Here is a 22,645-nt window from a genome sequence, read left to right as displayed (position 1 = left end):
TTTACTAAAGATATCCACTGACTTTTATTTTCTGTAATTCTTTTCAACAAAAAACACCCAGGAAGAATCTTTAGCTTTATTGTATAAGGTAGAATGGTTTGTGAACTGCACTCTGATGATTGACATGCTACCTTCAGAACAGTTGATCTACTAAAAAAAACATCTGAATTACCCTGGTCCTAGATCTGTTTGTGCAGTCTTGCAGACTCTTACTGTCACGACCAAAGGAGTTGGGGAGAGCACAAACAGATCTGGGACCAGGCTACATCAATCTCTGAACACTTCACAAAAAATGTCACACGGCCCATAGTCCTCTTGTGTTGGGAACCTCTGCAAAATGGTGGTTGCAGGGTTGTTGTTCATCAGTAATCCAGTTAAGAGGATAAACACAAAGTCTGTCCCAATTCATCTTCAATCTGGGCAGCTAAGACAGCTTTAGACCCTGGACGTTGGAACGCAGGTTCAACATTTGTTTCTCTTGATAGACCTTTTCCTGTTTGAACGCCTCTTTGTTGGCCTTCTTTTCTGTTCTTCGCTCCTGTAGAAACATTCAAGCAATATGGTGTCAATGGTGAAGGACAAAAAGCTTTCTACAAGATATCTAAATACTTGAACCGTATTCATAGATGACACTTACACATTTAAAAAAAAAAAAATGTATAGAATGTGATAGATAGAGAGATAGATAGATATAGAGAAATTTAAAAATGGAGCACACTATGACCATTGTTCCAGGAGCTTTTTCAACAATTTTGTTACCCACCCAATAATAAATTAATTCTCCACATGAACCCCCAGTAGGGAGGGCCAGACAGAACTATTAGTCGTGTGTATAGTAACCTACCTTGCGCTCCTCTTTGATGGCCTGTTTCCTGGCTTTCCGCTCCTCCTTGCTCTCCTCGCGAGGTCGGTGCTGTGTGGCGACGCGGGGCAGGTCTGAGTCGTTGATACGCTCCATGCGCTCAGCCTGCTTGGCTGTCAGGCCCCTCCCGGGAAGGACGTCCAGAGGAATGCCTGTCCTGGTGGATACTCGAATGGGCTTGGCCTGGTTAGAGAACACAAAAATACACCACTATCGGTCTGTACTGTGTAGCATCTCATATCAACAGCAACAATGGCCCTGAGCTGATGCCTTGAATTCACAACTTAGTAGCTAATGTTGGGTAGGAAGACGAGCTAAAAGCCTCTCAAAATGTTGAACGTTAGACATGCAACTTAATACGTGACAATGTATTTCTTTCTGTTATCTTCGCTCAAACAACCGACAGAGGAAAACATTTTTTACCTTTGGTGGATCTTTGATGATTTTTGGATGGTTATACAAATTCGAATAGGTACCTTGAATAGTAAAGAAAAACAGAAAGGATTTAAATAATAAAAAAAAGAATGTAGTAATTATGGTAATAAACATCAAGCCAATTCGTATGTCATCAGAACAGAATTATGTCATCAGGCATGTACTACAATGGTAATCTTAGTTACTGAGTTAGTGTTAGTTACTGAACAGACAGGTAATAGCAACACGGTTAGTAGACTCACTTACTAGTAGACTCACTTACTGATAATGGTTTCACAGTCCCACTTCTCTGCTGGTGCCGTCAGGACAATGGTCTCCATCTCCTGTTCCTCTTCGTCCTCATCTTCCTCCTCTTCCCTCACCACTGGCAGCTCTTTAGGACCCAGGGCGTCAGGCCTCTGGTAGCTGAAAGAATAGAGTTGATTCAATTACTGTCATTATCTATAGTTAAACACAAAGACTTATGGTAATCCATTATTTCCAATGAGGACTTCCACTTCTGTCTTTATCTAAGGGTATTGCTATGGCTATGGAGTTACACACACACTCACTCTAACTCCTTCTGTTTGAAGTAGTCTTTGATGACCTCCTCCAGGCGAGCACTGTCTGGCTCGATATGCCCTTCCAGCTCAGCGTTGTCCAGGGCCCCAATCTCATCCTCGTCAAACTGCTCGAAAAACTATGGGAGACAGAAAGAAACAAGTTTGGAAAACGATACAATGATATTAATTGAAATAATTGTTTGAATTAAATGAATATCATTAGTTGAAATTAGCACCGGAGTGTAGGGCTGCTGCGGGTGACCGTATGACAACAACTGACTAAATTGTGACCGCCACAGTGTTTATGCTGTTAGAACAGCCAGTCACTCACAGTTTATCTTTACCAAAGGTCACAAAATGCAACCCAGGTCCAAACCCAAAAAGGATGTCGAAGACTCACTGACCTTCTCAAAGCGGTCATCCAGCAGCGTGAGCTGTTCGTTCCTCCTCATGACTGACGAGGTCATGGAGTATTCTGTGAAGCGAGTTTTAGTCTCCTCGTCCATGAACATGAACTCCCTGGGGCGCCCCTCGCCGTCCTCATCACCAGAGGCAACGCCCTCAGAGTCGCTCTCCTCTTCCTCTGTATCCTCCCACTCTTCATCATCGTCACTGCAATGAGAGAGACAGAGAGAGGTTTCCAACAGCACAAAGAGACTTGGGAGAGCACAGCCTTATTGTGACACGACTTCAATTAGCAGATGTTAACCAGCTCTCAGTAAGAAACTGAAACCACAAAAAGCAGTCCTCTCTCTGAACAATTGTAACATGATTGGTATAGCTCAAATGAATGGGACTAAGGGTTGGTAAAAACAAATTAAACTGATATAAAGTATATATTCTTACCCCACGCCAACAGCTCCATTGACATTGTTGGCCTTCAAAATGAAATCGTCATCCAGCATGTTGTCTGGGTCGTCAAAGTCAAAGTCCTCATCGAGAGCAGCTACGATGTCTGGGTCCATGTCCAGCCTGGGTCCTTTGAGACAAAACATGAGGGACAAGAGTTAAAAACTTAAAGAATTCACTGATTTAGAATAATGACCTGGCGTTTGGTTTTGTTACTGACGAAAGGCCTCTTACCTGAGATGGGGGCAGCTTTGTTCAACATTCCCACCTCCTCCTCAAACTCTGACGCAAACACAGAGGAGGGCAAGTTGAAGGAGACGGTCTGCTGAAGTTACAAAAGCATGTTTAATACTTTCATTTATCACAATTACCTAAAAAAACTGCCAACCCTACTCACTGTGGCTATAAAATGCAAAGTGGTTATTCATAGAAATGTAGTCATGATAGCTAATGTTGCCCCCACACCCCATCCTACAGGCACTCTTACCACAACCTATACAATATCATTTTTGTTTTTAATTGAACCTATATTTAACTAGGCAAGTCAGTTAAGAACAAATTCTTATTTACAATGACAGCGGGTTAACTGCCTTGTTCAAGGGCAGAGCAACAGATTTTTACCTTGTCAACTCTGGGATTTGATCCAGCAAACTTTATGTTACTGGCCCAACGCTCTAACCACAAGGCTACCTGCCACCCCATCAGGAAAGCCACGGTCATGTGTTGACATGTCACAACTGGGGAAATTTGATCTCACAAATGCCAGCCTTTAAAAACTACTCCAGCTATCTACATTGTTAACAAAGGATCAGATCATTTCACCTTGTATTTACACCATAAGCGGTTTGGTCCAATATATAGCCCAAACATTTACACAACCGTTCCACTCCGCAACAACCACTGGACCTCCTGCTAAACTTACAGGAGTAGCCTTTTCCTCCTCCTCCTCCTCCTCTTCATCGTCGTCATCATCATCCCCATCCTGGAGGTCATGGGTACGTTTGCCTCTCTGTGATTTGCCGGATGAAGCCCACTCTACGGGCCGAACCGTTTTTCTCAGGTGCTGCAGATAGTTGTAGTCATCGTCAAAAAACACCCCAAACTCCCTCTGCTCCTCTTGCCGCTTCTCCACCTCCACCTGAACACAGACAGAGTAAGTGGTTACAGACTGACACAAAACATACAATTGTGCACATAAAGCAGGATTATATGCACCAAATATCTTGGTTGTCCTTGGCCAATGAATATCTTCAACAAATATGTTTTTGACTTGAAGTTTAACTCTTCTACTAGGATAAGTAGCCTAAATATTGTAACCAATGGATGTCGTTTGATGAAAACTGTGACCATTTCTTCCATTGAAACACTAAATACCTTAGTAAAGTCTGGTACATGTACCAACACAGTGGTTCCCAATAACCTGGACATACTTTGTCTATCCACAGGGGGTACTTGACAAGACTCTCAATCAAATGTATTTATAAAGCCCGTCCTACATCTGCAGATGTCAAAGTGCTATACAGAAATCCAGCCTAAAACCCCAAACAGCAAGCAATGCAGATGTTGAAGGACGAGACTCAAGACTCATGAGACCATAGGTCCTACTGGTAAAATGCACATAAGTGGGTACTTCAGCAGTACTCAGGGCAGAGCAAAATTCAGTTGATGGTACAGTGAGTACGTTTTCTATGCAATACTCATGTAAACACCTTACTCTGTTTATCTTAGTCGATGTAAACATACACCGATTAAAACACTTGCTTTTCTGAGCAATCTTTCAAATTATTTGGGCATGTAAACACCTTAATCGGCGTTCCAGCGGTGTATTTGATCTGCGCTGGCGAGCCTCCTTTAGCACGAATGAATTGAGTTAGGTACAACTGAACGTATGCGTCTTACAAGTAGTTTTCACATACAAACTGTACATGTTCGAACTCAGAATTAAATATGCTTCCCGAAAATAACATGTTCACTGTGGTAGAAGGTTTATTTTGATTCGCGATTTTCGGCGTTTATCAGAGCGCCAACAGGTAGCCTTTTCAGACGTGTCCATGTAAACGGATTAGGGGAATTGTACTTCTTGGAAAACATGTATATGTTTTAATCAAATTTATATTCATCTGACTATCCACAATCTCATTTTGTGCGTGTAACCATACTCAGTAACTGGAAAAGGTTGGGAACCACTGTACTAACACGTTACCTTTTGTGCGGGTAGGAGGACATGCTGCGGTGCCTTCTCGTCAGCAGCGAGGGGGTCCCTCTGACTTCTGTGGACCAGGTGAAAGGTCACCGCTTTCTTCTTGTCAATAAATGCCTTCTTCCTTTTATTAGGCTAGAAAAGAAAGGCATGTAAGGTTAGATAATGTAACTTGTTACATAGTCTTAGGGTCAACTGTATCGGGCTCAGATGCAGCAATATGTCAGTGACCTGTGTTGAGTTGTCACTGTTCATCACAAGCCCTTTGTACATGAGGGTCAGGCAGTAATGTTACACAAATAACTAGTTTGAAATGTAAATTGTTGTTGATGGACTAGCTAGTTAGCTAACAACAAACACCAACACACAATCTAGTTGGTTGGCTATTGCTAAATCTATCAATCTCACCCATATTTGAAAGAACAGATATTAGCTAACTAACACATTTGGTTTAATAGTCATTGACAATCACAACAGTTGGTATTATGTATGTAACGTTAGTAAGTTAGCTACTTATCCGTCGACATATATATAGCATGCTAAGCTAGCAAAGCTAAAACAACGTTGACAGCTGAAAGTGTGCTTACCATAGTTCAATTGGACCGCTGTGAAAACACTTTTAAAATATTTTTACAAAAACGTTTGTTACAGTTTATCTCGCGCTAAAAGTGTAATTTACGGGGATTTAAATAGAATTTTTTTTTCAATGTTGTTTATCCACGCCGAATCCTTCCTCACACGCTGCTTCTACCATTTTGGAATAAACCATTTCACAGGACAAAAGGGGTGTAATTTTTCCACTTCATACACTATATCAGATTGCTATACATTCTTGAATTTGTATTAATATATTATGTTGCCAAAGTATGTATTCTCTGTATGAAATAATTATTAATTGAAAACCAAGCAACTGGAATGTAAGTAGCCTGGCGGGTAGGAGCATTGGGCCAGTAACCGAAAGGTTGCTGGATCGAATCCCCGAGCTGACAAGGTAAAAATGTGTCGTTCTGCGCAAGGCAGTTATTTTGTATATATGTATTATTCTTATTTATTTTTTTATGAACAAATCAATACAGAATGTACATGGGGGAAGACAAGTATATATAAATAATATTCAAAGGACAATTGGGCTAGGGGGTACAATATCACATTACACAAGGAACTTAAGGGACAGACATACATTTATAATTCTAACAGCTTTTTTGTTAGTATAGTTACATTTCTTTTTGTAAGGTAAGAAATGTGTTTTGTTAATAAATTTACATTTGTGAATATGAAATTCGGCCAAAAGAATAATGAAATGAATTACATAAAATTGTTTCACTTATTTCTATCGTAGGTAAAGAATCCAAGCAGTACATCTCTCAACAATAGTGTAAAATCTTCATAAATGTGTTCAATTATAAATATACTGATGTCTTGCCACAGTTTCCTTACATGAATACAATGCCAAATGCAACACGGTTTCTGGATGGTCATTACAAAAGGTACAATTTTAGTTTTTCTTAAACTTCTTCATACAGTGGTTGGCAGGATAATGTTTATTAATAATTTTAAAGGAAACTTCCTTAATTTAGTTAACAAGTAGGTATGTGTGTGGCAACATCCAAACTTTTTCCCGACAGATATCAATAAGGCATGACATACAACATCCTGCTGAAACAAGGTTCAAATCGCTCTGTTGTTGAATGGACCAAACGAGAAACAAATCTTTCCTACAGATGAGTCAACAGGATTAATGATAGGTAGGTTCTGAGGGTCAGGTATTGACACGTTCCTGAATAATAAAGCAACACCTGAGCAAGGCAGTTAACCCACTGTTCCCCGGGCGCCGATGACGTAGATGTTGATTAAGGCAGCCCGCCTCATCTCTCTGATTCAGAGGGGTTGGGTTAAATGCGGAAGACACATTTCAGTGGAATTTAGTCAGTTGTATAACTGACTAGGTATCCCCCTTTCCCTAATACATGTGTTCCCCATCTTCCGTTGGTATATCCCAGACGACCAAACTAATCGTTAATGAACGACAGGAATCGATGTAATTAACATGCATTAACTTCTTATTTACATTGACGGCCTACACCGGCCAAACACGGACGACGCTGGGCCAATTGTACGCCGCCCTATGGGACTCCCAATCACGGCCGGTTGTGATACAGACCGTTATATTTATTGGCACAAAATCTACAAAGCTTTTGTAGTGTGAGATGAGCAATAGCCAATGAGAGCTCGCCAAAGAATCCAGTGAGATGACTTTATTTCGCATCACCCATAACGTGTAGACTCTAGAGAAGGAGCGATGACTACTGTTAGTATACGTTTGCCTTTAATCAAAGCCACATTGTCAAATAGCTACATCTCTGAAGTTCACAAGCAATGTTATTCAATTCTAAATGTTGGCTAGATATTTCAACTCTGGCAAGCGTGAATGTCTGACTGAAAATATTTGAGGCTGCTTTGAGCCACAGCTCCTTCTAGCTACATTAAATCACATTGTTTTCTCGAGACAGCGTGGTATCGACAATCCTCAACACCAAGTGAAGAATCTTGCAGCGTGTGATATCAGAGCCCAAAATAAATATCGACTCATTGGAGATCCACCAAAATATTTGGTTATTTAAGTAGGGCAATTTGTTTAATTCCCTCTTACGCATGCTGAGATACAGTATTCTACATTTTAATATTTATGGAGAAATCTAAAGCTCAGACACAAACAGCAGATATTACATTTTCATAATATATTTTAATTTTGTTTCATCCCAAACTGGGAAATCAACTGATACAGGGTGTCAACATGATGAAACTTTTAAAACTTGATCAGTGCATTATTTATTTTTGGAGCATCTCTGTAAACATAATTTAACACAAATTCTCCTGATTGTCAAATACAATGGGCATAAGATCCAAACTGTGGCACAAGTATGTTGGTTTCATTTTAAAACAAAAGAGTGAATTCAAGAGAGACAAAGGCATACAACATTAAAACATAGCTATAACTACATTATTATAACTAGTGTATAACTAGTGTATTCGCTAACCCCGTTCCCAGCAGAAACGACTCGAGATTAGTGTATTTGCAAGCAACACATATTGCATCCCAAGCCTGTTATTTTACTTTGTTCTTCTGCTGGATCCTCTTCAGACGTTCATGGAAAGAAGGAGGAACTGAAAAGACAAAAGTCATTTCATAATCAAAAGCAAATCATGTCTTGGAGGGCACATCACACCGGATGGACTTTACAGTGGAAACATATACACATATTATACAAAATGTAATGTTCATATTATACACATTTTTATTATACCTGCAGTATGTTCATGTTGACCTGGCCTGTCTTGCTTTTGTCCAATGCTTGGAACACCCCTGGGGGAGGACAGATATATTTTTTGTCAACAATATAATGTTGGACATACCCAATATAACATTGGGTATGTCCAACAACTCCAAAGCATTAAACATCTCTGAGTGTTTACTTGTTCCATGAAAATACGAGTTATTTGAGCAGCTACATCCCATAAGGTGGTACAATCCCTTGGTACTCACTGAACATATTTTCCAGGCGGACGATGCAGGTGAGGTAGTCATCAAAGTCGATGTCGTAGTTCTCATCAGCGAACCTCAAGCCAAGCAGCTGGAGGAGCTTGGTGTTCAGATGCATGCCTTGGATGGTGGAGACAGAATGTTACTAGTGATTCACACCTGAAGTCACACCTTTGCCTTTGTCTTTCTGGCCCCCTGAAATGTCTTCTTGAGAGAGCGTGGGAGTACTCACAGAGAAAGAGATCTTCAAGATCAAAGACAGGATTCAACACTAGCATTCTACCATTGAGATATGACCTTCTATGCAGGCATTTTGTTCTAACCCTTTGTACCCCGCGGTTGTCTCTCACCTGCTGCTTTGAGAGCTATGCGGAGCTCATAGGAGGACATCTTCCCTGACCGGTCCGTGTCATAAGAAATGAAGAGCATCTGCAACCAACACCATAGACATCGTTATCACCTCCAATCCACACACATGTTCAATATTAAATTGCCGTCATAGGCTATTGTATAACAATGTATATGATATTGTAACTGACTGCAACATGTAGTTATGCTGTACTTACAATCCATTTCTTCATCTTTTCCCAGAAGACCTTGAACTCCTGAAACTCAAGCTGCCCTGAATTGTCAACCTGGATTGATCTGTCAAGGCAAGTAACCTACATGACTAAAAGTATGTGGACATGCTCGTCAAACATCTCATTCCAAAATCATGGGCATTAATATTGAGTTGGTCCCCACTTTGCTGCTATAAACAGCCTCCACTCTTCTGGGAAGGCTTTCCACTAGATGTTGGAACATTGCTGCGGGGACTTGCTTACATTCAGCTACAAGAGTATTAGTGAGGACGGGCACTGATGTTGGGCGATAAGGCCTGGCTCACAGTCGGCGTTCCAATTCTTCCCAAAGGTGTTCGATGGGGTTGAGGTCAGGGTTCTGTGCAAGTCAGTCAAGTTCTTCCACACCGATCTCGACAAAACATTTCTGTATGGACCTCGCTTTGTGCACAGGGGCATTGTCATGCTGAAACAGGAAAGGTCCTTCCCCAAACTGTTGCCACAAAGTTGGAAACACAAAATTGTCTAAAATGTAATTGTAGACTGTAGTGTTAAGATTTTCCTTCACTGGAACTCAGAGGCCTAGCCCAAACCATGAAAAACAGCCCCAGACCATTATTCCTCTTCCACCAAACTTTACAGTTGGCACTATGCATTCCGTCAGGTAGCGTTCTCCTGGCATCCACCAAACCCAGATTCATCCATCAGACTTGCCAGATGGTGAAGCATGATTCATCATTCTAAAAAACGCCTTTCCACTGCTCCAGGGTCCAATGGCGGCGAGCTTTACATCACTCCAGCCGATGCTTGGCATTGCGCTTGGTGATCTTTGGCTTGTGTGCGGCTGCTCGACCATGGAAATTAATTTAATGAAACTCCCGATGAACAGTTATTGTGCTGACGTTGCTTCCAGAGGCAGTTTGGAACTCGGTAGTGAGTGTTGCAACCGAGGACAGACAATTTTTACACGCTTCAGCACTCAGCAATCCCGTCCTGTGAGCTTGTGTGGCCTACCACTTCCCGGCTGAGCCGTTGTTGCTCCTAGACGTTTCCACTTCACAATAACAGCACTTACAGTTGACCAAGGCAGCTCTAGCAGGGCAGAAATTTGATGAACTGACTTGCTGGAAAGCTGGCATCCTATGACAGTGAAAGTCACGGAGCTCTTCAGTAAGGCCATTCTACTTCCAATGTTTGTCTATGGAGATTGCATGACTGTGTGCTTGATTTTATACACCTGTCAGCAACTGTGTGGCTGAAATAGCCAAATCCCCTAAATTGAAGGAGTGTCTACTTATTTTTGTATATATAGTGTATATTGTAAAAGCATGAATCCAATATTGATCACAGTAATGCATTTTCCAAAGCCTCATTATAGGCGTTTAGGACAGGTGAAGGATACATCCATCAGGTTGATGATGCTGTGGCAGGTGTTGAGACTCAGACCGTTAAACTTGATCTCTCTCCCTGAAGGAAAAGAGAGGAAAATCATAACAAATCCCTAAAATAATCATGATAATATTATAAAATATGTAATCCATGAAAGTATAACCTCACAGACCCAGAGTGTGCAAGTTTATTTTTTGTTTTAAAGAGTCAAGAGTCAACCTATGTGCTTGTGGATGTGTATTCAAATGACATTCGCTGAATTGCTCTTTATGTGAACGTCGGAGTTGTAATAACACACAATGGATGTGACTTTTAAGAGGAGGGCTGCTTACTCCTGCTAAGTACTCCATTCAACACCTGCTGAAGCTCCTTGGCAGAGATGGCCTGGTCCTAGGGAGAAGACACAATAGACAAAATATTACATTCTGGTTATGACCAATAGGGGGTGCACACGTTTCAAAGATTATTCGCCACAGGACACAACAGGTGTAAAACAGTACAGTGAAATTCTTACGTTGAGAGCTCTTTCAGGTCAGTGCCAGTACCTTATTCAATGCAGGGGTACTGGAGTGGTTGAGGTGGGTTTAGACATATAAAGTGACTGGTAGTAGGATATACATGTAAACAGGGCTGAAAGGTGACTGGTAGCAGGAATATATAAATACAGTGTGGTAATATACAGTACTAATGGTAATATATACATATATATATACATGTATAGAGGAGTAACAGTGACCAGTAGCAGAAATAGCTAGATACTAATGGAAATCAATAATCAATTAATCACAGCGTAAATGGTAGTAATAAATCGAATCATTAATCATTTTAGCAGCAGCGTAGGTGTGAGGGGGTGTGTGGGTGTAAGTGTGTGGCGTCAATAATGAGTGTGTGAGTAAGGCTGTATGCGAGTGTGTGCGTGTGTGAGTAAGAGTGACAGTGAAGGTGTGTGTGTCAGAGTGGGTAGAGTGTGTGGATCGTCTGTGGGAGTGGGATATTATAAGAGGGAGAGCAGTAGTTGTTAGCCATTTAACAGTCTTATGATCAGGGGGTACGACATTACTGTTTTCCTTCGACATACTCATAGTATCTGAATCAGGGACATTGCCAGTTTAGCAGAAACAGCTCTCCTCATTTCTTATAATATTTTTACTTTCTTACCGAACCAGCAATCTTTTCAAACATTCTCCTCAGTCCCTTCTCCTCATCCGTCTCCTCCTCTGGTAGACTGGGCATTGGGGGCTGAGAGATACATCACAATACATCATCAACAGGAAATAAAGAGCATTGCAGTTTTGTGGTATTCAATAGCAGAGTACTTACATCGGGCAAATCAGCATCTACTGTGTTTCCCATCTCCCTGTTGATGACAACATCCTGTGAATAGCTTTCTATCACATACATTAACTTGTCCAGCAAATCTTACATTGAATGAGAATTTAGGCTACATGCAATATTAAAAGTCAAACAAATATTAGTTGGATTGGCTACAGCCATCAAGGGCTTTCATTCAACCTATCTGCTTGAAACTAATACTGATTCACAGACAATATGTAAATATCATACATGGTTCCGGCTGCCTTCTCAGAGAAGATGCGTATGATGAAGTCGGCCTCGTCGTGGGGCTGGAAGGTGGTGGGCACCAGCAGGTAGTTCCCTGGTGGCAAGGTGAAGCGCTCGGAGATCTCCCTCACGTTGATGTAGGTCTTACTGCGAGCCTTGGACCCATTGTACCGGAAGAAGTCTTTCCCCAGGTGGTCCTCATCTGCAGGGGCCTGAGGGAGAAGAGAGAGGGAGGGACAAGTTTTTAGAGACCCTTCAAATTCTAATGAGGAACTTTGTGATGAACCACAATAACAGTAACTATAGGTAGCATGTACTAGGAAATTGAAAGCCAATGTATTCCTATTGTTTGTGCATATGGTCTCTTTGCCTGTTGTCTCTCTAACCTCGTAAAGAGCAAAACCGATGGTTTGCAGGTCCAGTCCCTCTTTCCTCAGCGCACGGCGGTTCTTCTGCATCAGAGCGATGACCACGCTGCACTTATCATTATTATCATCAGCATGCAGCAAGGACAGCTTGAACTGAGGGTTGGTCCAAAATGTATCTGGGGGAAAACAGGTTAAAATGGTTGTATTGGGCTGGAACAAAAGCCTACATACACTATCTGACATTCCAGAATCAGGGTTGGTCACTTCTGGCACAGTGGATTCATCATAAAGATACAATTGGCATTCCTTTTATCTGGGTCATCAAACTTGTATGAACCAAGCTGACTGTCACATTACAAAGCTCAGATAGAAATGTACTGTGTAGAACATATATGTTCATCTCTCATGTAGAATAGGGAATCAAGTCAAGTCTATTTATTACATTTCTGTCTGCAACCTTGTCCTCTCACCTATGAAGTTCCTGCAGCCGCCTGCGGTGGAGCCACGGATCCAGTTGCCCTCGAACATGTTCACCTCCCACTTCCGCTTGGTGTCGTCCGTCAGAGAGTCCGGCGTCAGGTTGCAGATCTCTATCTTGTCGTAGTTGGCCTTGAAGTCCTCAAACTCCATCCTGAAACAAGCAACCATTTTGATTCAGAAAAATCTTCACTTTATTCACTTTATACACTTGTCCGGTAACTGTTCAGGGCCACTGGAAAACCTATTGCTGTTGAACATGCGGGAAACTTTGATGCAGTGCCAGATGTAAAACTATTACAATCGCTGTTGTTACTAACCAGAATTCACCATCATCCATGGAGTTCTGAAGAATGCGTTTCTTCTCAGAACTGTCGATCACATTCCACTCCCTGGACCTGTAAGAGAGAAAACAGATGACAGAATAACCACTCTCCCATAATGCATAGTGTACGCTGGTTTTTATTCCTACTCATCTCAGCAACACCTGATGGAAATTAACTGGACTCACTCATCACTCCAGGCACCGTTCCATTCCACCTGTCCCCAAGGGTTCCTGATCCGGATCAGCTTGACCTTTTTCCCTCTGCAGTTAACCTCCTCAAGGCCTGTGATGGAGTAGGCGTGTCCCTTCACCAGTCCTGAAGCTGTCTGGGCCTCTGACTCAGCAGAGCTGGTGATCTGGAGAGAGGAAAAAACAAACTGTATCAGCCACCAAAGACCAGGACTATGTGATTATGGGTCCAGGTTTGAGAGACAAAGTGTCTCATAGTAGTAGGAGTGCAGATCTAGGATCAGGTCCATCCTGTCTATATTATTTTATTCATTGTAATCTAAAAGACAAAAACTGATCCTATATCTGACCAGCACTCCTATTCTGAGACGCTTTGGAAATACGGGACCTGGTGTCTAAGTACCCCATGTATAATGGTCTTCCATTGAAACTGGTTTGGGGGCCCTTACGTCGATAGAGCAGCCCATCATTGAGCCTCTGTCGTAGGCCTTCTTCATGATGTTGAAGAGGTCGGTTGGAGCACTTTTGGTCTCGTACGTCTCCCCCACGCCGCCGGTGAAGTCCTCCATGGCCTCCAGGGTAGAGCCTCCCTTCAGGGACTCATAGCTCCCGTTCAACCTGACAGGAATGGGATGGAATGGGTTAACTAGGGATATAATGGGCATCAAATAGCAGGCATCTGAAAATTAACCCAAGCTTTGCGGAGTGTCTGCATGCATTTGGTGAAAAATTGGTTACAGTCATCCAATACTCATGTTTTACATGAACTACACACTATCAAGCAAACGTGATAAGAACCGACAATAGTTGTACAAAACACCTATTTTAGTTTGCATAAATGTTATACGTGTACTTTTAAAAGTTTACAAGTTACACATACTTGGCATAGGCCTTCTCCAGCAGTGCGCTCCAAAACTCGTTGTTGGAGGCAGAGTGGAGCAGCACCAGGCGGTTCCTCACAGCAGGCAGTCGGTCATCCACCACTACGTCCAGCCATCTGTTGTGCTGCCAGAACTGGAGGAGATACTTAAGCAATAAGGCCCGAGGCGGTGTGGTATAAGGCCAATATACCACGGCTAAGGGCTGTTCTTACACACGATGCAACACAGAGTGCCTGGATACAGTCCTTCGCCGTGGTATATTGGCCATATACCACAAACCTTGAGGTGCCTTATTGCTATTATAAACTGGTTACCAACGTAGTTAGAGCAGTAAAAATAAATATTTTGTCATATCCATGTTATATGGTCTGATAAACCACGGCTGTCAGCCAAATCAGAATACAGGGCTCGAACCACCCAGTTTATAATTACGGATGACTTCCTTTAACTAAAGAATTGTGTAATCACTGATGTCAATACAGTAAGTACTATGTGCAGTGGGAAGAAAAAGTATGTGAACCCTTTAGAATTACCTGGATTTCTGCAGAAATTGCTCATAACATTTTATCTGATTTTCATCCAAGTCACAACAATAGACAAACAGTCTGCTTAAACTAATAACACGCAAACAATTAATTGTTCATGTCTATTGAACACACCGTGTAAACATTCACAGTGCAGGTTGGAAAAAGTATGTGAACCCTTGGATTTAATAACAGGTTGCCCCTCCTTTGGCAGCAATAACCTCAACGAAACGTTTTCTGTAGCTGCGGATCAGACCTGCACAACGGTCAGGAGGAATTTTGGACCATTCCTCTTTACAAAACTGTGTCAGTTACACACTATTCTTGGGATGTCTAGTGTGAACCGCTCTTGAGGTCATGCCACAGCATCTCAATGGGGTTGAGGTCAGGACTGACTGGGCCACTCCAGAAGGAGTATTTTCTTCTGTTCAAGCCATTCTGTTGTTGATTTACTTCTGTCTTTTGGGTTGTCCTGTTGCATGACCTAACTTCTGTTGAGCTTTAATTGGCGGACAGATAGCCTTACATTCTCCTGCAAAATGTCTTGATAAAAAAATGTCATTTTTCTGTTGATGATAGCAAGCTGTCCAGGGCCTGATGCAGCCCCAAACCATGATGCTCCCTCCACCATAGTTTACAGTTGGGATGAGGTTTTGATGTTGGTGTGCTGTGCCTTTTTTTCTCCGCACATAGTGTTGTGTATTCCTTCCAAACAACACAGCTTTAGTTTCATCTGTCCACAGAATATTTTGCCAGAAGCGCTGTGGAACATCCAGGTGCTCTTTTGCGAACTTCAGACGTGCAGCAATGTTTTTTTTTTGGACAGCAGTGGCTTCTTCCATGGTGTCCTCCCATGAACACCATTCTTGTTTAGTGTTTTACGCATTGTAGACTCGTCAACACAGATGTTAGCATCTTCCAGAAATTTCTGTAAGTCTTTAGCTGACACTCTAGGATTCTTCTTAACCTCATTGAGCATTCACTGTGCTCTTGCTGTCATCTTTGCAGGACGGCCACTCCTAGGGAGAGTAGCAACTGTGATGAAATTTCTCCATTTATAGACAATTTGTCTTACTGTGGACTGACTTTTAGAGATACTTTTGTAACCCTTTCCAGCTTCATGCAAGGCAACAATTCTTAATCGTAGGTCTTCTGAGATCTCTTTTGTTCGTGGCATGGTTCACATCCGGAAACGCTTCTTGTGAATAGCAAACTCAAATTTTGAGAGTGTTTTTTATTGGGCAGCTCTAATCAAAATCTCCAATCTCGCCTCCTTGATTCAACTCCAGGTTAGTTGACGCCTGACTCCAATTAGCTTTTGGAGAAGTCATTACCCTAGGGGTTCACATACTTTTTCGAACCTACACTGTAAATGTTTAAATGATGATATTCAATATAAACAAGAAAAATACAATCATATGTGTGTTATTAGTTTAAGCAGACTATGTTTGTCCATTTGTTTTGACTTAGATGAAGATCAGATCAAATTGTATAATGCAGAAATCCAGGTAATTCCAAAGGGTTCACATACTTTTTCTTGCCACTGTAACAATTAACATTTAAGACTCAAACATTCTGTGAATAATGTAATATTGTCATATAGATAAAATGCAATATTCTGTCAATAAATGTGATGGGCAGTTGATAGCTTTGTAGTGGGCGAGTCTACCTGAAAGTGGAAGATGCCAGCGTAGCTGCGGTCAAAGCCCTGGTCGTTCGGCACCACTCTGGCCAGGGTCTCCTTATGGAGGGTCAGAGAGGCAATGGCTGCCAGGAGCCAGCAGTCCCCTGGGTGACACAGACAGTGACAGACAGAGAGAGAGAGATTTAATGAGTCAGGACCTACACACTGAAAGCCATGGACATAACCCCCCATTTTAGCTGTCGTATGTAATGCTATAGAGACTAGTCTTAAATTCAAGGCCCGGGGGCCACATCAGGCCCGCAATCTGCTTTCTTGTGGTCCCCAGACAAATAACTCATTGTTATTTCTAGTGTTTGGATATGGATGTATGATATACGATTCGTATCATATAAGAAGCACTATGTATACAAACCTAGTGCTCCTTGACATATGTCTGTCCTGTCAGCCCCACCGACTATGAATTCGGGATTCTCGCAAAGTTCCTGTAAAAGAATAGGAGCAGGTGTAAGACGCTTAGTGACAGTGGAGAAACAGGTTTAAAACGGAGATGGGGTTAGGAGTGACTCTGCCGCCTCGGGAAGGTGTGTTCACATTCCTGGCATCTTAATCAGTCAAAGTCCCCAGTCACTGGAACGCAGGAACACAGAGAGGCGGTACAGGTATTCATTCACAAGGGTCACCCGAGAGAAAAATGTGTAAGGATCATAAATAGGATCTTAGTTGGATCTTTCCCATTTCAGTCTCTAATGTTACATGGAGAGATGGTCTTCTTTGAGATTTGAGTTATGCTAGTTTTAATGGTTGATCACAGATCTTATTAGTTACACATTGCTGTATCAGCCTTGGCAAGGCACTCACTCTCAATGGCAGTGTGTGGTCAGCGGTATGTATTGAAATGCACAGTGTGAATGTTGTTGTGGATATACAATGAGTGAAAACTGGCTAGCGTAAACTCTTAAGATTAGCTAACCTCTCTGAGCACAACCTGTCAACCACCACTCCCAGCAAAGTCAACAGAGAGAAAACATTCAATGCATGCTTCAAGGCTACATTCCAGAAGACTGTGCCCTACACGTGAGACAGGCATGTACAGTATCTCCAGCTTCATTTGTGTACATGGAACTTTAAAATGTCCTAAGTTTCAAGAGATGAACACTTCAGAAAGGGAATTAGATATTAGCCAGATAAAAGTATTGGCTAATACATTCTTTTCTTGCAGTACTGGTTTTAAAGGGATGGTTGGATAAAAGCTCGTCATCAACAGAGAGAACTGGCCAGGTCTTGAGGTTTGATATAATGTGAATAAGGTAAATATAAGGATTATGGTCTTCTATACTTTAACATTGTATAGTGTCTTGCCATCAGATCAAATTAGCACAATCTACCTACGACAGAGACCCCATCCAGGCCATTCCTTCTCAATGATCAACTACAAATATTCTAATTACACTGTAATTACCACTAACTACTGTATTTGTCACATTAGCGCCCTCGTAGTAGAACATTTGTACTATAGCTTACATACCCCAGGCCTCTTCCATTCAAAGTTGATGGGCACGCTCTGGCTGTAGTAGAGGGATGAGTCGCAGGCAGGGAAGTCTGGGTCCTCAAACAGTCTCTTCTTCTGTAGACACTCCTGCCTCAGCTGCTCAAATGTCTTCCCATCCCCTTGGGTGCTGATCGACTTGGCGGGCATCTTGAGGGCTCAGACCAAAGGGGAAACTAGGGAGAGATGGAGAAGGACGGTGTGTGTGTGTGTGTGTGGGAGAGATGTCCCTTGTTTGTGAGCAGTGACAGAAACTGGGAGAGAGAGAGGGGCGTTGGTGTTTTGCCAGTCTGGTTTCTTTGATGTGTATGTGGTTTGGATGGAGTGACAAGCTTGTCAAGCAGGTGGGTAGATAGGTACACACCCTCCAGACATAAACTGGTTTGTCCACTCCCATGGCAACACACCTGACCTCGCCCACTTTCCCTGCCCAACTGGCTGTTACTGCTCGCTCTCTGATATGAGAGTTCACTATAGAATGTGTTCTAGAATGTCAGGTTTTAGGTAGTGACAGATTTGAAGTCACTGCTAACATGTTATGTATATTTGAAGTGGAACAGCACAAGATCAAGTTTTAGATCTTAAAGATCAGGATCAATTTGTGGAGAAATGGTTGATCCTATGACCTTATTAAAAGGCCATTTAAAAAGAAACGATCGTTTACAAATAAAAGACTGATATGAACAGAAAGTGTATGTCAACTGACAAGAGTGTCCATTTGTTTTATCTTTACCATTATAGATATGAAGCAATATAAACACTCCAAGTCCAAATCTTTCTCTTAACTTTCTCAATTCATTTTCACCCACAAAGAAAAACATGCAACAGGGTGCCATCTCTCTTGAAAAAGAAAAACCAGGTACAGCCAGTCAGAGATTACAAAAATATATTTACACTTCTCAGCATATTACAAATAATGCCACTAACAGAATGGTAAGAAACAAAAGTACAGCTGTCATCCTTTCCCTGTGACTACTCTCATATTGATCACAGTTCAGCATTTCATAGCATACCAACATTCTCAATTAGCGGTGATGATGTTTAACAACTGTACGAGGACAAATTCTGGGGAGATGCTGATTTTAAACAACTCAAGTAATCGAATAGCCAGAGACCCATTTTTAAGATCAATGTGAATTTTGTGCGTGACCGAATAAAACAGGTGCTGACCATCAAGGCACTAGACCCAAAATGCAAGCCTCATCCGTAACCATGCCAAGCTAACATTCTACTTTGATGTAAATTTATTGGAAACATTTCGTGAGTTTGAAAAGTTGAGGTCTCACTAGTAGGACCCATCAGGTAGTTCTCAGTGAAAATGTCATAAATCAAAAGTCCTTTCCTATGAATCTACCCTCTTCCATGACACTTCTCATTTTGGCATTGTGGATATAAGCATCAAAATAAAACCAAGTCATTTTTTGCAGTATGTTCAGATTAACAGCTCTAATTCTACTCAGAGATCTTGTCAAAAACAACCTTGAGTGGACAATTTTAGCAAGTGACCGTTTGACCTGAAATTAAGCCTCTCTGATTGGCTTAGGGAAAAAAATATGTATGCATGTCTCCATGGTGACCATGTTGGAGATGGACACAACAGTCTTTTAAACAAAACTAAACAGACAGGCCAAACAAAACAAAATGGCTACTGTCCATGTTTCTCCTGCGCTGTTCCCGTCACCAGGAGCAAGTTACAGGCCATGAACTGGACGTTGAGCACGTTGCTGGTGTTGCCTGTGTAGAGCCCCACCAGCTCGCTGGACGAGCCATCCGCGTGGGTCGTCCCGTGGGAGTTTCGGATGTCCCACACCCTGACTGAGTTGTCCATGGAAGAGGAGGCCACCAGGCTGCTGTCGGGGCTGAACGACAGGCTGGTGACACTGTCCGTGTGGCCCCTCAGGTCCTTGACCAGAGCCCCTGAGGCCAAGTCCCACAGCTTCACCCGTTGGTCCTCGCCCGCCGACGCCAGGTACTTCCCATTGGGCGCAAAGGCTATGGACAACACAGGGCCGCGGTGGCCTGTGAACAGGCGCACTGACGCCCCCTGCTGGGTACTCCAGAGGCGGACGGTTTTATCCGTTGAGCCTGTGGCCAGGTAGTTTGAGTTGGGGTGGAACTTGACACAGTCCACGTCCGCTAAGTGGCCGGCGTAGAGCCTCAGGGGGTAGGTCCTGGAGAAGGTCCAGAGGCGGGCGGTGCGGTCGTGGGAGCCGCTGGCAAAGTAGAGGCTGCAGGGGCTGACGTCCACGTCCCAGACGGGGTAGGCGTGGCCCTGGTAGAGGGCCGTGTTGGTGAAGCTGCCCAGGTCCCAGTAGCGAATGGACGTGTCCTCCGAGCAGGATAGCAGGCCCGAGCTATCTGTCAGGAAGGCTGTGCGGAACACCGGACCGCTGTGGCCACGCAGGGTCTTGATCTCGCTGCCCGAGCCGTCCTCTTCATCTGCCTGAATACAGGGGGAAAAGAGCGCATTGACATTTTCAGAGGAAACACCATTGTACTGCCTAGATATGTAAGTTTCCCATACTTGGCGGCTGAGATACTAACAACGGCCATGCCATTTATCTAACAACTGACTATTTCTGTAAAAATCGTAACCAAAGAAAATCCTCTCACCTCCTCTTCCAGCACGTCGCATGCTAGGCGGATGTGTGACACGTCGGTCCGGTGTGGCCTGGCCTTCAGTTTCCTGGCCCTAAGACTCCATAGCTTGACGGCCGAGTTGTCGAACCCGGCGGCCAGCAGCTTGCTGTCGGCCGACACCTCTGCCGCGTTCAGCAGCTGCTCCGTGTGCTGGAAGGCGTAGAAGCACACGGTTGTGAGTGACGGCGGCCCCTCACGCACCTTCTTAATGCAGTCCTGCAGTGCCTCCAGGGCGGCCTCGCTCTGCGGGATCCCTGTGAGGACCTCCACCCCCGCCACCTCTCCTCGCTCAGGGCCATCCGCGCCCGACCACGAGGAGGTAGAGTTGGGGGCTGTGGTGGCGGCCCCGGGAGCTCCCGCACCCGTCGTCCCGTACAGCTGGTAGTCAGTGCGTGGTGAGGAGGTGACCTCTACCTGGACGTGGGTGCTGAGGGCCCTGCAGAGGGTACTGTTGTCTTCGCTCTGCAGGTAGCGTAACAAGTAACTGTAGGCCGGCTCTGTCAGGTTCACCACATACTTGTGGTCGAGGAAGGCCAGGAGCTTGGGGTTGGCGGTGACATCCTGCTGGGTGAGGACATGGCGAAGCTGCTCCACGGTGGAGCGCTGCTCGGCGTCCCCCAGGAAGAGGCTGTGGAAGCGGCTGTAGAAGCCATCCACCGCCCCCTTCAGGCTGCAGCGCACCATGTCCAAGTGGAGGTAAACGAAGAGCGGGTACAGGATGCAGCTCACCTCCTGGCCCCATGGCAACACCGCTTCTGGACCAGAGAAAATAAACAAAGAGTAAGGCCACGATCCTATGCCAACAATAACTAGCATAGCAGTTACAATACATTGCTTCATACTAAGTGGTAAGCTAGTATGGACACTGGAACATAGCCCAATGTTGCATAGCAGCGTACATATCATCAGTCTCTATTCTCTATGCAATTGTTAAGTACCTGAGAGAAAATTGCGAAGTCTGGAAAATTGGGTCTCGTACTGTTGAGGGTCAGCTTGGCAAGGGGCAGCAGAGACAATGTTTGCACACCCCGACTCTGTCTGCACTGCTCAAAGAAAGAGACAATAAGATTAGGTATATGTCCATGAGTAATCACCTGGTACTACTCATCCTAAACTAAAAGATAATGCTTGAGCTTCTCAATAAGTGAGATTTGCTGAATCATGTCTGCAAAAATAGTTGGCATCATTCCCCCATTACACCTGTGATACTAGTTTCACTTGATTTGGTCATAGATCTTTGCAGAAGATACCGGCCAGGTGCCACTTCAAAGCCTCACCTGTGAGGTTGGCAGCCATCTCCTCTGCGGACTGGGACAGTTTAGCCCCCTTCAGGGAACTTTCCGTGTCCACATACTGCCTCCGCTTCAGGTACTGAGCTACAGTGTACTGGATCTGCTCCGTGCGTACCCGCTTCATAACCTGGGGAGATATTAAACAGTATAACACCATGGGCAAAAGCAAATGCTTTACCTGCATTAAGACGTTGTTTAGCTGCTGTAACTTACTGCATTGCATTTCCATGAATGAGTTAACTCCTTACAAACACTGCTAGAAATTAGATGGCTATACTAATAACTTGCTGGAATTACATAGACCCATGAGTAACTCACTTCAGTGCTGTTGAAGAGAAAAATGTGCTATATGGCTAGCTAACACTTTCCAACACAACAACCATTCAATAGAACTGCTAGCCAGTGTTAGCAAGGGTCACCATGCAAACTTGGGAGAATCATGAATGACATGTCCGTACAAGTGAGCAACAAATGCACTGGTAAAATGATGCATCAAATAGCTTAAGCAAAGAGTATTGCAGTCCTGTCATTAGCAAGCTAGCCAGCAGCTAACGTTAGTTAAGCTAGCTAGTCGATAGAAGGGCCACACGGCCCTTTCGGGAACTTTAAGCGGGTTTAGCGAAAAACATCTCAACAACAACTTGGCCACTCACTGCATATCGTGCTGATATTCTTCGTTGTCAGTTACAGCTATTAAGGAGATTATATTTATGCACCGTGATTGTTTTTTATCACAAATATCTCGTTGCCTAACGTAGCAACCCCATCATGTATGTCAACCCCTTCCATCAAATAGCAGCTCGCTCTCATCTTGCAGTCA

General features: G+C 43.4%; 3 protein-coding genes across 5 annotated transcripts; all 3 read right to left on the bottom strand.

Moving 5' to 3' along the window:
* LOC139567653 (protein LTV1 homolog) lies at positions 1 to 5,674 on the bottom strand. Of its 2 annotated transcripts, none has more exons than XM_071389045.1 (11): positions 5,476 to 5,674; positions 4,892 to 5,023; positions 3,611 to 3,826; positions 2,923 to 3,013; positions 2,686 to 2,818; positions 2,244 to 2,451; positions 1,849 to 1,976; positions 1,560 to 1,702; positions 1,286 to 1,338; positions 845 to 1,045; positions 1 to 538 (listed from the first exon to the last, which is right to left on the bottom strand). In XM_071389045.1, exons 1-11 carry the CDS (start codon positions 5,476 to 5,478, stop codon positions 425 to 427), a joined length of 1,422 nt encoding a protein of 473 aa, XP_071245146.1. In that variant the 5' UTR covers positions 5,479 to 5,674; the 3' UTR covers positions 1 to 424. The 2 variants fall into 2 exon arrangements, with proteins under 2 accessions (XP_071245146.1, XP_071245147.1); XM_071389046.1 differs by having other exon boundaries at positions 2,923 to 3,010.
* A 1,937-nt stretch (positions 5,675 to 7,611) lies between these two features.
* On the bottom strand, positions 7,612 to 18,203 carry LOC139567651 (calpain-9-like). The gene is made up of 19 exons (XM_071389042.1): positions 17,873 to 18,203; positions 16,760 to 16,829; positions 16,372 to 16,490; positions 14,178 to 14,311; positions 13,747 to 13,915; positions 13,295 to 13,464; positions 13,104 to 13,181; positions 12,777 to 12,937; positions 12,325 to 12,482; positions 11,942 to 12,150; positions 11,699 to 11,735; positions 11,537 to 11,617; positions 10,711 to 10,768; positions 10,392 to 10,456; positions 8,996 to 9,064; positions 8,780 to 8,858; positions 8,433 to 8,549; positions 8,194 to 8,252; positions 7,612 to 8,053 (listed from the first exon to the last, which is right to left on the bottom strand). The coding sequence occupies exons 1-19, from the start codon at positions 18,041 to 18,043 to the stop codon at positions 8,027 to 8,029; spliced, it is 2,031 nt and encodes a 676-aa protein (XP_071245143.1). The 5' UTR covers positions 18,044 to 18,203; the 3' UTR covers positions 7,612 to 8,026.
* Positions 18,204 to 18,762: 559 nt separating this feature from the next.
* Positions 18,763 to 22,633, bottom strand: LOC139567652 (TAF5-like RNA polymerase II p300/CBP-associated factor-associated factor 65 kDa subunit 5L). Of its 2 annotated transcripts, none has more exons than XM_071389043.1 (5): positions 22,479 to 22,633; positions 21,811 to 21,952; positions 21,472 to 21,576; positions 20,507 to 21,288; positions 18,763 to 20,336 (listed from the first exon to the last, which is right to left on the bottom strand). In XM_071389043.1, the coding sequence occupies exons 2-5, from the start codon at positions 21,947 to 21,949 to the stop codon at positions 19,539 to 19,541; spliced, it is 1,824 nt and encodes a 607-aa protein (XP_071245144.1). In that variant the 5' UTR covers positions 21,950 to 21,952; positions 22,479 to 22,633; the 3' UTR covers positions 18,763 to 19,538. The 2 variants fall into 2 exon arrangements, with proteins under 2 accessions (XP_071245144.1, XP_071245145.1); XM_071389044.1 differs by having other exon boundaries at positions 20,507 to 21,285; positions 22,479 to 22,614.
* Positions 22,634 to 22,645: the final 12 nt, after the last annotated feature.

Source organism: Salvelinus alpinus, chromosome 2 (genome assembly GCF_045679555.1).
Source record: "Salvelinus alpinus chromosome 2, SLU_Salpinus.1, whole genome shotgun sequence".
In the NCBI taxonomy this organism is placed as follows: domain Eukaryota; kingdom Metazoa; phylum Chordata; class Actinopteri; order Salmoniformes; family Salmonidae; genus Salvelinus; species Salvelinus alpinus.
The sequence above is the reverse complement of the archived record's forward strand: the minus strand, read 5'-3'. Positions and strand labels throughout refer to the sequence as shown.

Coding starts and splice junctions, on each gene's coding strand:
- LOC139567652 (XM_071389043.1), bottom strand. CDS start 21,949: ATGAAGCGGGTACGCACGGAGCAGATCCAGTACACTGTAGCTCAGTAC. Junction 21,577..21,810: donor GATGGCTGCCAACCTCACAG/GTGAGGCTTTGA, acceptor TTCTTTGAGCAG/TGCAGACAGAGTCGGGGTGT. Junction 20,337..20,506: donor GCGACGTGCTGGAAGAGGAG/GTGAGAGGATTT, acceptor CCCTGTATTCAG/GCAGATGAAGAGGACGGCTC.
- LOC139567651 (XM_071389042.1), bottom strand. CDS start 18,043: ATGCCCGCCAAGTCGATCAGCACCCAAGGGGATGGGAAGACATTTGAG. Junction 13,465..13,746: donor TGATGGGCTGCTCTATCGAC/GTAAGGGCCCCC, acceptor TCCTCTCTCCAG/ATCACCAGCTCTGCTGAGTC. Junction 12,938..13,103: donor ATGGATGATGGTGAATTCTG/GTTAGTAACAAC, acceptor TGCTTGTTTCAG/GATGGAGTTTGAGGACTTCA.
- LOC139567653 (XM_071389045.1), bottom strand. Junction 2,452..2,685: donor AATGGAGCTGTTGGCGTGGG/GTAAGAATATAT, acceptor CTCTCATTGCAG/TGACGATGATGAAGAGTGGG. Junction 539..844: donor CCATCAAAGAGGAGCGCAAG/GTAGGTTACTAT, acceptor ATGTTTCTACAG/GAGCGAAGAACAGAAAAGAA.